The sequence below is a fragment of the Kryptolebias marmoratus genome, linkage group LG23 (genome assembly GCF_001649575.2).
Source record: "Kryptolebias marmoratus isolate JLee-2015 linkage group LG23, ASM164957v2, whole genome shotgun sequence".
Taxonomy (NCBI): Eukaryota; Metazoa; Chordata; class Actinopteri; order Cyprinodontiformes; family Rivulidae; genus Kryptolebias; species Kryptolebias marmoratus.
In genome coordinates, this window is record NC_051452.1 from 13,413,973 (window position 1) to 13,427,241 (window position 13,269).

At 40.2% G+C, this 13,269-nt stretch overlaps 2 protein-coding genes and 1 long non-coding RNA gene across 4 annotated transcripts in view; 1 reads left to right on the top strand and 2 right to left on the bottom strand.

Moving 5' to 3' along the window:
• Positions 1 to 4,321, bottom strand: part of LOC108245696 (kelch-like protein 41b) — a 13,525-nt gene extending 9,204 nt beyond the window's left edge. Inside the window, exons 1-3 of the mRNA XM_017432810.3 lie at positions 3,089 to 4,321; positions 1,505 to 1,662; positions 939 to 1,046 (exon numbers count right to left, since the gene is read on the bottom strand). Coding sequence (XP_017288299.1) covers positions 939 to 1,046; positions 1,505 to 1,662; positions 3,089 to 4,201 — 1,379 coding nt within the window. The 5' untranslated portion in view covers positions 4,202 to 4,321. The remainder of the gene's footprint in view (positions 1 to 938; positions 1,047 to 1,504; positions 1,663 to 3,088) is intronic.
• Positions 1 to 13,269, top strand: part of LOC108245704 — a 541,596-nt gene that overhangs the window by 144,468 nt on the left and 383,859 nt on the right. The window lies entirely within an intron of this gene.
• LOC108245692 (collagen alpha-1(XXVIII) chain) overlaps positions 7,220 to 13,269 on the bottom strand; it is a 46,076-nt gene continuing 40,026 nt past the window's right edge. The window contains exons 33-36 of one of the 2 annotated variants that reach the window (XM_017432805.3): positions 12,454 to 12,740; positions 12,145 to 12,379; positions 9,620 to 9,814; positions 7,220 to 9,538 (exon numbers count right to left, since the gene is read on the bottom strand). In XM_017432805.3, coding sequence (XP_017288294.1) covers positions 9,531 to 9,538; positions 9,620 to 9,814; positions 12,145 to 12,379; positions 12,454 to 12,740 — 725 coding nt within the window. In that variant the 3' untranslated portion in view covers positions 7,220 to 9,530. Of the gene's footprint in view, positions 9,539 to 9,619; positions 9,815 to 12,144; positions 12,383 to 12,453; positions 12,741 to 13,269 lie in introns of both variants that reach the window. The other variant, XM_017432804.3, reaches the window with a different exon arrangement.

Genomic DNA, 13,269 nt, shown 5'->3' on the forward strand with positions numbered 1-13,269 from the left:
TCACAGCTAGAACCCTCATGTGTCAGGGGTCAGCCCTATGGATTTCAAGGTCAAAGGTCAAGGTCACATGGGAAAGAAGGCTTTATCTCTGGATCCGTGTACAGTAAGAAGGCCAAACCTCTTAGCTCTATGGGCTTAAAGATGACAATTTTTTTTCAGGCTCGTTTCAGCTTTTTTCTTTTTGTTGTTTCTGCTTCTTTCAGCTGATTTCAGCTTTGTTCTTCTCATTTTCAGTTTCTTTCAACTAATTTCAGCTTTTCAAACTAATTTCTGCCTCTTTCAGCTTTTGTTCTTCTACCTTATGCAAATCTTCTACAAATCAGCTTCTGTTCCACTTTTTGCATCTTCATTAAACTTCAGCTGTTCAGCATATCTTCAGCCGCTTTCAGCAAAATCATTCAGCAAAAAAAGCATTCACACTGCATTTTCGCAGGAAATGCAACTTCTCTAGTTACTTTAGTTTTAGTCTCTTCCTGTCTGTTCAACACCTTTTCTTTGCACTTTTAGATGAAAACATTGGTTCTACATATGCCTGCCGGCTTCTTCTGTTAGCGTTTGGGTTCTTCTCCTGCCTTCATCTTACGACAGCTGCTGTGTTTGGGATCATTGTCCTGTTCCATGACCCTGTTTGGTCCGACCTTCAGCTGTTGGGCAGATGGCCTCACATTTGACTCCAGAAACCTTTGGGAAACAGTCGACCTTGCAGTCGACTCAATAACTGCAAGGTGTCTCCACCACCGTGCTGACAGTTGGTAGGAGGGGTTTGTGCTGATATCCTGTGTTTAGTTCTAGTCATCTAGTCTTGTATAGAAGATTGAATAAATGACAAGAATGGCTACATATGGCTGGTAGATTGTCAGACCATAAAGACACACACACACACACACACACACACACACACACACACACACACACACACACTAGGCTTCTTTACTCACTTGTCATCTGTTTTCCCTCCAATGCAGTAAACCATTCCTCTGTATGAGACGACTGAATGGCCGTGAATCTTCAGAGGAAGCTTTTTGGTCTCGCTCCACTTCATCTTACTGAAGAAAAAACACAATTTCACCCCATTTAATCCTGCCTGCCTGCTTCTGTCCATTAGGGTTGGGCATCTCTGGTCTTGTGACCAATATGATACGTATCTCGATTCTCCTAATCACTTCAGTATGATTCAGCTCCTAATCATGGTAAGATTTAGCCCTAATAACAAGGCAACACAATTCAACAGCTAATAACGACACAACTCAACCTCTAGCCACAATACAATACAGTTCTTAATTATATAAAAAAAAAAATCTGTTAACCTTTTCTTTTTGGAACATTAGTTGATCCACATGATCAGAGTGAAGAGCATGTTTCATTAACCGGTACGAACCGGTTCATCTTCACGTCACTACTGCTGTACTTAAAGAGAGCTTCAGATCTCAGTGGGTTAAACAGGTGAACTCCTACTGTATTAATAATATATATAGTCGGCGTAATGTGAAAGGACAGGACTAACTTGATATCGAAGCACATCACGGTATCCAGCGACTCGTTGGTCTGCAGGTCTTTTCCCGCCACGGCGAACAGCAGGTTCTCGCTCTCTCCGATGTTGAAGAGGCATCTTGGAGAAGGCATGGGTGGAAGGGCAACCCACTCAGATGTGAGCGGATCAAACTATAGTGTGGAAAATTCAAAATACCAATAAAAAAAACAATTACATTGGTGTCTCCATGTATTCACTTTTCAATAAACCGAAGGTCCCTTTGGTCATTTTAAAAGTCTGACAAATGAAGCTCCATTTCAGCATAATTATGTTCCTGTTCATAGTTTCTTCTACACGGTTTTTGCTATCAAACTACTTCTACATACTTTGTTGTATTTTCTCATTATACAATATCAAAACAGTCAGCTCGATTATGACTCATATTATTTGTAACATTTATAGTTTTTGAAATATTTAACTATTTGCAAAAGCAAAAGATTTAGCTTCTGTTTAGCTTTTAACTATGTTAACTACGTTTTTGCTAATTATAGCACAGTCTCTAGTTTTTCACTGTTCTTTTTGTTCTGATCTTTATTATTACTTTAACATGACGGCTAAATTAAGGAATTTAATCAACTTAAATATTCCCTGAGAAGGCAGCGTGGTAAGCTAATTTTAAATGCTTCACTTTCAAAGCACATTTGGACACATATGATTCTGTTGCTGTACTGATAATTAAATACACTTGTTGAGAGCAAGCTTAAAATATTGATACTAATATCTATTTTGCCCATTAGTATGAAGCTACAGAACTAGTGGATAGCATAAAATAGGCTGGAAATAAGAGAAAAATGCACACATTAAAGCTAACTAGTTACCATTACTTATTAAAACATATTAAAACTTATTTCAGTTGATTGTATGAGTTATTAAAAAAAATATACAAACAAAATGGCTGCGCTAACTGTTTGCCCAGGCTTTCAGTGCTTCACAAGCTAACGGTGCATTCCATTTGAACTCTGAAGTCTGAGTTTCTGAGCTCCAAGGCAGAGAAATAAGCTAGAATTTACCTAAAAGTCAAAATTTAAAATTGGCAAATCAAATTATTTTGACAGCCTTGACTTTAAAACCTAACATGGCTGCCTTGTACATACAAAGTGGTGCTAGCTAATGTAGGAATACAATTTATGTGCACTTATTTCAGCTTGTGTCACATTAAATCAGCTGAACACTATTCCAGTACTATAAATCACTGTAACAGAGTTCTTGGATGAACTCTGTTACAGAACATGTTCGTGTTTAAACTAATAAAATCCAGCGTAATGCTAATAAGAGCTAGCTTGAGTCTCTGAATAGCAGCTGGAACATGCTTAACCCTCCTGGAGCCCTCAAAAGAGAGAGAGAGAGAGAGACAAAGAGAGGTGGAGAAGCCCTTGTAACTTTGGGTCAATTTGAGCTGAATGCCACATGAAGGTTAAGTTTGATCTAACCCAGACCTGGAAGGTACCATAAGAACTTTTAGGTCTAATATCGAAGGTGAAAAATGGAATCAGTTTGTTCAAAGAACTCTTGGCAGGTGAGGTTTAAGAATATTTCCGAACGTGGACATTGGCTCACCAAATAGAAGTAGCACTGTAAAGGCACTTCCTTGTTGTCCTCATCCACAAACAGTCCTCCGATGATGTAGAGCTGGTTCTTTTGCGTCACCAGGCTGACGTGGTTACGGGGCACCTGCTCCGACATGGCGGCCAGGAAACACTCGTTCTCGTTGACGTCGTACGCCACCGCTGCCGTGTCATTGATCATCAGGATGAAGTCGCGTGTGTACATGCCATGCCTGCGGCTGTCGTTCAGGAAGCCAGGGAATGGGCTGTCCTCCTCCTCACCTCCTTCCGCGCCGGCCCCCTCCTCACCCTCTTTCCGATTGGGTTTCTCAGGAAGTTTTCCCTTGTAGGCGTCCCTGATGGCCTGGATTATCGTCTGCAGCTCCGGGTCACTCTTCACAATCTCGTCGGTCTCCACTTTCTCCTTGAAGTACTTCTCTGGCAGCAGGCGGAAGCGGATGCAGTTGAAGGCATCCTTCAGGACCTTGAGGCGCTTGTCCTTGTCATGGCGGGCCCAGGCCATGACCGCCTCGAACACCAGCTCCTCTTTCTCCACGTTCAGCGAGTCTCCACCAATGACAGCAAAGAGTTCATGAGCTGCGAGCTTGAGGAACTCCTCATCCTTATGAAGGAGCTCAAAGCGATCGGCGATGTAGTTGCGTGCTGCTACAGCGAGCCTGGGACAGCTGAGTACCAGGCCCATTCTGAAAATGGCCATGCAGTTACCCAGGGACAGCTTCTTCTGAAGGTAGTTGACGCACACCGTGAAGACAGAAGGGATTTGGAATCTGTTGGCCACAGCAATAATATCCTGAACATTGTCGTCAGTAAGGTCAATTTCAGCAGAGTAGAGGTACTGGATAATCATGTCCAGGATGGAAGGGTTAATATCTTCCAGGACCACTTCTTTGGTGTTTTCCACCTCCTTCCCGTCCTCTGTGAAGAAGATATCCCTGAAGTAAGGACTGCAGGCGGCCATGATTAGCCGGTGGCAGGGGAAGCAGCGGTCGCCCACCTTCAAGGTGCAGTCCACGAACTTGTTTTCATTCAGAAGCTCTTTTAAGCCGTCTTGGAGCAGAGTGCTCTGAAACAAGCGCAGCTCCTCCTTGATGGCGTTGGGGTCCATGGTGAGTGCGGCGCGGTTACAGCAGGCAAACAATGGAGGAGGTCTACAGACAGAGGAAGGAGACGGTCGCCGAGGGTCCTTTTGGCTGTCGGTCCTGGCTGGAAAAGGCTGAGCAGAGGAAAAGTTCCCGGTGTGAAGACCGGAGCAATTTAATCCTGCCCACTCTAAATATAGCTCCTGCTGCCCCCTTCACTGGAATCTCACTGGGCCAGGTCTCAGAACAGCACAAGTCCAGGCCATAGCAGCTGCCATCACAGACTGAAAGAAGCAACTGGGCGCTATGGCTGGAGGCATGCCACCATGATTCAGCTAACAGTAAAGACAATGCTGTCAAGCCCCTGAATAGCTCACTACGAAGTAGGAAGATACTCACAGCAGTCAGTGTCATATTTAGAAATACCTACGCTTTATACATTCATTCATTTTCCATACCCAAGTTAACCTGTCTGTTTTAGTCCGGGGAGGCCTTGTTGCTGTGAAGAGACAGCTAACCATCACACCCCAGCCTGCCTTACTTTGATCTATTTTTGAGTTTTACTGACTCGTACGACCCATACACCAGTTCACATTTTTGTAGTCGTAGTCCAGCACTCCAAAAAGTCCTGAGCTGTGGCTTTTTGTAGCTTTTAACTTGGAGCCTATACGATGGAGATCGTATGCAGTTAAATAGTAATGATTATATGTAACATAAATGCTGTTTATATAGCTTAAACAGTGGCTCATTAGTGTCATATGAAGTACTTTGGAGTTTGTTAAAAGTTCAAAAGATACCGCAGTTTCAGCATGTGTTTTTGATGCTAATAAATAATCCAGATAACCATAAGTTTTTACTTCTAAGAAGGAAATTCAGCTCTAACGTTAATATTTTTCTTGGCAAATGAAAGAAGCAGTTGTCACTTTAAACGCTGGTGATGATAAAGTTCAGCTGATTATGAGACCAGTTCTGGAAATGTTGTACTGCTTATCTCATGCGCCCATTGTTTTCTTTTTTAACTAACACCGGAGAGCACAAAGACTCACGGAGCTAAAATTGGACCTGAAAAGTTTCGAGAGCAGCAGCTGTGTGTAAAAGCAGGTGAGAGCCACACATCAGCCACGATCAGCATGGCTTTATGTGTGTGTGTGTGTGTGTGTGTGTGTGTGTATTATATTACAGCTGAAAGGTTGAATATGTGTTGTTGTAGCTTAATAAGTGACAAAGTCTTGCCCTGGATTAAAACACCTAAATCCATCTGAGTCATTTGAGGGCTAGAAAGATTGAATAAATGTTATTTTTATTTGTTTAAAAAAAGAAGAAGTTTCTGGACGCTTGAAGCTACATTTGGTTTTCTGAACTGGTGAGGTAGCGATGAATGATGTGTCTGGATCAATAGCAGCGTGTGGGATTCAGTCGGATAAAGTTTGAGTGCAGAGTGAGGTAACATTTCTCCTGTGGGCAGCACTAAAGATAGATCAGACTACTTGTCGAGGAGTTTCTCTAAAGTGCAATTTAAGCAGAAGGGGGGGGGGAAGCTCTGTTACGACCTTAAAGCTACAGTGAATTTTAGGCAAAAGTTGGAATGTTTTATCCAGTTGCGCAGTAAATTTTAGACTGAAAATGTTGAAGGACAGAAAATTTTAAAGGATTTTATTGTATGTATAAAACAACATAAATTACTTTTACTTAATAATTAAAAGAAAACAGAAATTTAAATGTTTTGAAAAGATAACAGGGGCGCCACTAAGAGGGGGGCCCGAGGGGGCAATGGCCACCCCCTATAAGTTTACTGCCCCCCCTTGGCCAGACAGTTTTATATGTGAGGAGAGGAGCTTCAGTACATAACTGTGCTGCCATTAGTAATATCAAATGTAAAGTAAAAATCGAAAGTAGACTTTCCTAAAATCATACATTAAAGTATTTTTCAAATCCTACATTGTAGGATGTAATAAATCCTGGACTTTACAACTTCTTGCCGCAGCAGAATGGAGTTTATCACAAACAAATTGCTGGTGTTTCACTCTAAGTATTCGATTTGGACTCAAAAAGATACGGAGGAGGACAGGAAAAACAGACAGCAGGGAAAAATGTTGAATACAGAAATATGCTTTGATTAAGTGAAGCTACTAAGAAGTTTATNGGGGGGGGGGGTGAATTGGTCAAGTTTTTATTTAAAGTTATAAACACATTTTATGTTTGAAGGGTTAAGAAAACAGGAATCAGCGTCAGTTTAGCCACTTTCAGCTTCTAGCTACCATTTTGCTACTTTGAGCTACGATTTATGTTACTTTTTGGCTTTTATGTAGTTTATAAAAATCTTTTAACCAGTGTTCTGCTTCTTTTAGCTCCTGGCCTCCCATTAACACGAAGAGGTCTTGTGTTTTTAGAGATAATCACAATGTTAAAAGGAGTTAAAACTTTATTGTCACAAGTTTTTGGAACATTTTGGAATGATTACACCTGTTCACAATCATTTGCTTGAAACAACGTTCATTTTTCTACCTTAATATTAGCCCTAATTTGTCCTTGTGTAAACTTTTTTAATAGACCTTGAAAGAAACAAGAAATTATTGGCGCAAACATGTCTGCATTTAAATACCATTTGAAGTAAATGGAAAATATATTATGCTTGCTTTATTATTATCATTTGTTACTTTTAATATTCAAGAAAAAAATGCTCACTTTATTCTTGGTTCTTTATTTTATAAGCACATGTCAGGTACAACCTTAAAATTTAGTCCACTTGTTCCTTGTAGCTCATTTACATCAAGAAATCTGAAAATAAATCTGCTTCCTTTCCAGTGACACTCCATGTCACAGTTAGTTACCGTTAATCGTGTATAACGAAGGGAAGGCCTTTTCAAACAGGAATTAGGATGAGATTTATCGAACTGGTTTACGTTGTTTGAGAAGTACACAGTACAGTGTGTATTTCTGCAATCAGTACATCTGAGTACCATAATACTAGATGACATCTGGAGGGGGGCCCAGTAGGGGCCAGTGAGTGCAACTCTCCATCAGATCAAAGTAAACAAACAAACAAAACAAAAAAATCACATTGTTTTATTTAAGAAATCTGAAATAAACTCACATTCAGATGTATAAAGTGATTCCATTAAATCACACAAAAACCATATCGTTACTGTGAATACAGCACTGTGCAAAAATCCTGAGCCACCCCACATTCTCCTGGTTTTATGCATCCAAGGAGTCAGACTTTCCTGTAATTATACTTATCCAGCTTTCAGTAATTAGTTCTTTTTCACTCATTTTCAGTCCAGTAGCTGACCACTCATAGTTTTGGTGGTTGTTTTTTAAGCCACTGAACCCTGACTTATGACTCATAAGGGCAAAAAAAGACTGAAAAACTCAAGGGGTGAGCCAGTTGAGTTTTTCAGTCGAGTCATAACGGACAAGTTAGTATAGAGACCATTTTAAAAATGGATATTTAGGCTCTTTTTTTTAAATCAGCCTGTACAAAATAAATCCCAATTTTATTAGAAAAATGTATGAAAAACACAGTATAATATTTATTTATGCAACAAGAGTGATTCTAAATTAGTTTAAAAAAATATAAAAAATTGGCATATCTCAGTATTAGAAGTGTAATGGAACTCATAAATCACGGCTTGGTAAAAACCCATTAAAGTTACAGTTTGGCACAACTGAACAAAAGCCAAATCTTCTTTTTTTGTCTTATTTTAAACAGACAATAACTATCCTTGAAGCAGACAGAAGAACAAACCACCCTTGCTAGTGAGGATAAAGTGGTTTAAAGTATGCCAAATATGATCCTTCTGGCTTTCCATATGTCCACCTCTCACTCTCCACTGCTGCTCTGGATTACCGAGAAACGTCTTTTTTTTCTGAACATTGTTCTTGCTTTGCATTGGTGTTGGGTGCTTTAAAAAGGATATTCCACTATTTCTTGTCTGCTGTGGCAGTGAGCAAAAGGCAAACAAACAAACAAAAACTTGGATTCTTTGTTTGACTGCATGTATGAGTCGGTGGCGTTTGTACTGTGACCGTTCGGTACTAATTCCTGTATTATTACACCCCTACTCAGCATGGTGAGCAGCGTGTCCTCAAATGTCCAACAAACTGGACAAGCAAAGGACCAAAAAAAGAAAGAGTTGTGTTTGGTTAAAAAGTCTAAAGCAGAATCTGAGTGTCTGAACAGTCTCTAAAAGTTACAACTTTAAGTAAAGACTAGAAATAGAGCCAAGAGCTCCTTCAGCCCATCATTTACTGTATGTCCAGTTTTCAGCCAGTAGCTCTGTAGGAATTGACTCCAGATATATTTTTTAAAGTTTTGACGAGAAAAACTAAGATTTAAAAAAAAAGATACTTTCCAAAACTGAGATTTTTGGTGGATCCGTGTGGACTTGAAATGCGGAGCTTTTCAGAAATGGTGACTTGGCAATTCCACCAATTTGTGTCCAAAACAACAATGGGGCAGTTTTTTACCTGTATTCTTCTCCTGTCTCCCTTTATCCTGATCCTGTTGACATTGAACTTTAATAGTGTGTCAAAATGGTTAATATCTGAGAGGAAATTGAAACAAGAATTGTTTTGGGAAACCTTTAGCTGAGCTGAATTTTCTTTCTCTGCACTTTAATGTGTCGCTAAAGTAACCATTCTCGACCCCTAGTAGTGCATCATGGGTATTTCACCATTTGTTAGAATAGTTAGGGTAAAACTTGTTAAATAAACACAGAAAATAAAATGTAATTAATGTCTGTTACTGCATAATTTAAAAAAATATCCAAATATAATCTGAAAAGATTACAAAAAAGTCTGGCTGCTTGAAAGAAAAGTGGAAAGAAATGAGGCATGACTCATGACTTTGTCACAGTACTGAATATAAAACTAAAACAAGGAGTTTATTGATATAAGTAATGAGACTTTATCTCTGCTGTGTTACTGTATTCATAGCTACCGTTTGTTTTGTTTTTGCCATATTGATTTACAGATGTCTTTTATTAGAGCTATTATTCATGTTGCACATGTAGTCCATCTTATCTCCTCGGTGGTTTCTGCGTGTGAGGAAAACTGTCAGAAGCTGTAAAGTAAAGAAAAAGCCGGCTCACTAAAAGAGAGCTCATCTGTATTCCTGAGTAGAAATAATCAAGGCTCCCCAGCTTTCCTTAAAAACAGAAGCGTCTCAAATTTCTCTTTCCACTGTAATTAGAAAAAGACTAGTTTTACAAGAAGTCCTGGAGGAGGGGACACGAAGACTGTCATTAAAACACACACGAACATGTAACATCCTGAGGATTATTAATAAACTTTCCATATTGGTGCCTGGTTTTAGCTGCCCCTCCTTGAAGTGTCCACAGCAGATGCCTTCACTCAGCCTCCTGAAGAAACAAAATAAAGTTACTACCTCCAGGAAATAATGAAGGACATTGATAAAAACTGAAGAACACGACGAAGCGTACCTGTGGCTCTGGCTGCCACACACGTCGTCTTGCACTCGTCCTTGGTGTCGAAGCGGTTCTTGTTGCCACCGCAGCCCCCGTACCAGAACTGAGCGCAGGCGTTGGCCTGCTTGTCGTAGTACCAGCGGATGTTGTAATCTCGACACGTGCCCTGGTCCAGAACCAAGCCACAGCGAGGGTCCGAGGGTATGGTCTCTGCAGCAAAAATATGGGCACGGGGGAAAAAAAAAAAAAAACAAGAACGTAAGAACACACACAAATAATACATTACCGCTCCTCAACGGGCTCTCAGGAAGGAGCCGGTTCCACAGTAATAGCCACACTTCTTCAAAAATAATTGGCCTCGCTGTTCCTTGCTTCGCTGCACACATAGCGTGAAGGCTACATCAAGGAAAGCTGTGTCCTCGCCGCCACCGGCTCACTAAACACACCGGACTGACACTTTACCACAGATTGTCATCATGTGACATTCGCGGCAGGAGCTCCGGCTCTGATTTGGACCAATGTTATTAGCAGTTGCTGCTGTGGGCACACTCTCCTCCACTTCAGGTCGGTCTAATGCAGATTAAAGTGCGACTCCATTAAAAGTCCATTAAACAACTTTACCTCTCAGAGAACTAACATTCAGAAACTAATCTGAAGAAGAAAGTTCTGATCTCCGTTTCCACAGGAGGGCTAAAACCTTACAAAAAAAATAATCAGGTGCTCTAAGATGCAACAGAAACTTCAATTTGATGCCAGAGAGAGGTGGTGACAAGAAATTAGGCCTAATCCCGTTTCCTAGTGTTACACCTCCCTCTGGGTCCTAATTCAAAGTCTCAATGGACAGCAGTTAAAATATTTTGTGACATGAAATGCTACAAAAAAAAAAAAGCTGATATGCCACCAATTTTGTTGATTCCTTTTATGTAAACCATCAATATATGCCCATATAAGGAGTGTAACTACTTATCTAGTTTGGTATACATCAGTTTTTATGCTTGTTAAGAAAGTTTGACAAAGATACCAAATGTGTAATACAATAAAAACACACAAGACTAGACACTACAATAGTTGCTGAGGCAACAAAATATTTTTGATGAAGAAAATACTTAGATTTGTGATTTTTCTTGTCCCCCTTGTTTCAAAGCATGCCCTGAAAATAGCCTGAAAAATGTATTAGACTCAAACATAAAAACTAAAATAAATGATTCCAATAACTGTAGCAGATAATGGTAAATAATTAGGCTCCTAGGCCGAGTTTAGTCTTTTCTGTAGGTATCCATGCTGGCAGTAACTTAAGGAGCCCAGGTAGCACCTACCAAGATGGCGGCATGACTTCTCACCCTATTAGCATACACTGTATTGTGGTCAGCCATTCCTTTACTCCCCTCTCGTCCTCCCCCATACATTACCAAAATAATTAAATTCCCCACCCCTGACCACCCTGCCTGACGTGAAGGTAATTATTATTATTTTTTTTTTTCAGGAGGGGTCCACCTGAGAACAGTGTTTTATGAAAATGCAAAAGTTGTTTGATCGTTTCAGCCTTGTGTCCACATGCAAACAATTTTTTAAGAGCCCAAAAATTAAAAAGAAAACAAACAAAAAAATGTAAATCAACTTATGCATTTTTATGTAGATGGCCAAAAATCAACCTTTTGAAAACAATGACATCATAACCCCGTGTCTAATATGATCTTTGACATAACAGCAGTAATAGTAGTTAACATCCTTATGTCTGTTGCCTTGTTTCCTATTTTTGGAGTGTTTTCATGGCAGCGCCACAATACCACCTACACTGTGTAGCTACTTTTTTTTGTCCTTATCTGTGTTTTTGTCTGAATGAAGACATTTCCAGAAAAACTGCCAAGCTTACCAGGATATTTTTAGACACAAGTTTTTTGTTTCTTGCCCAGTCTTTCCCAGCAAGGATCGTTTTTGCCCACCCTTCTGAGCTGAGCTCACTCAGAAAATAACAAATTGCTAAGAATTTATGTCTTTCAGCAATTGAATAATTCCTAAAATTACTGTTTTTATCTTGCCAAGCTGATGGTCACAGATTAGAATATGGTGCTTGGCAGGAATAGATCTGGATGTTTTTATCAATCTTTTTAAGGTAAGCTCTCTTTGTATGGTGATTACTAACAAAATTCTAAGCACTGAAGCTGTTTGTTGGTGAAAATACTGGCTGCTAACACTGAAGGACATGGCTGGTCAAGTGGCAAGACCTCCTAAAGGTCTTAAATCATTTGAAGAGACTGTTTTGATGCATCATCCTTTTCTCTAGGACATGAATTGAATCTTTTTTTTGTTGTTTTACTTCCACGATATAAACACATATGGAGTCTAGGCTCATTGCACAAGCTTCTGTTTTCTGAGGGACAAGTTTCTGGAAATGCTCCAACTGAGGTTATTCAAAGTTCTATTTACTACAGGTGACAAATTATTTCTTCATGACATTTCCATGCTTCGAAACATCTGAACTATCCCTTTTAGTAAAATGCTACAAGTATAAAAACAGGAATTTAACAGATTTTTGGTACCTTTGGGCAGGGATGGTCTGCGTACAGGTACATTCTGCACAGATCCCCCTGAAGTTGATGTGGTGATAATTATAGAGGATGACGAGGACGATGAAGAGGAGCCTCTGCTACTGGATGAGTCCTCTCTGGCAGGAGAGAGAGGTTTTTTGTCGCCCGAGGTGTCGCGGTCAAATGTGTCCCCACGTTGAGTTCCTGAGCTGGTCGTCTCTGTGTTTGCACTCTGGTCTTTTCCTCCCTGCTGAGGATAAATGATGCTTAGGAGGAGTTTTGTATGAAGTTCATGTACAGTTGTAATTCTGTGTGTCTTACCAGTCCGGTGCTGGATCCTTTACTGCTGTCCGATGTGGTCTCTGCTCGGCCCTGTTGGTGTTGAGTGCCGCTACCAAAGTTGAAGCCTGGCTGTTGGCCGTTCGGTACTTCCTCCTTCGTCACCGGCCTATAGCCGTAACCACCTGTGGCGTAGCTCCCACTGCTGATCCTGTTGCCGTTGTTTCCGTTGTAACCATTGTAACCATTGTAACCATTGGTTATTCTGTTATATATCAAGGCTCCGTTCTCATCCTCACAGAACTGGCTGACCAATTTCGATTCAAGAGCTGAGAAACGACGGAGAAAGAAAACTTTGTTAGGGTTCTCTGAAGGCCGTCCATGATGCATGCTGTCTGGGACAAGGGATAGTTTTATATGTAAAGTCTAAAACACTTTTGAATGACTTTAATTCCTTTGGTAGCCTAAATGTTCAGGGCTCACCACTTCCAAAATAAAAGCCCAAAGAAATGATAGAGTTATAGTTGTTTTGGTCAAACTTGCCTATAGCTGTATGTGCAACGTCACACAATACAGTGACATCTCAGGCGATCAGTTAGAGCTAAGAATATGCGTTGAAGATGACTCTCAGCTACTACTACACCAAGTTTTAGTGCCATATCTGTAAATTTGACTGAGTTAGAGCCATTTTTGTGTTGGCTAAGGTCGATTAGCTGTGGTGCCCATCTTGAATTGGATTAACAATCAGTGATTACTTTCTGAGTGTCTCATTAAAACCTGTGCAGTGTGTTGTGGCAAGGTTTTATAAGATAACACCTGGCTATGTCATGTCTGAATTCCAATGCTTATGAGGTTTTC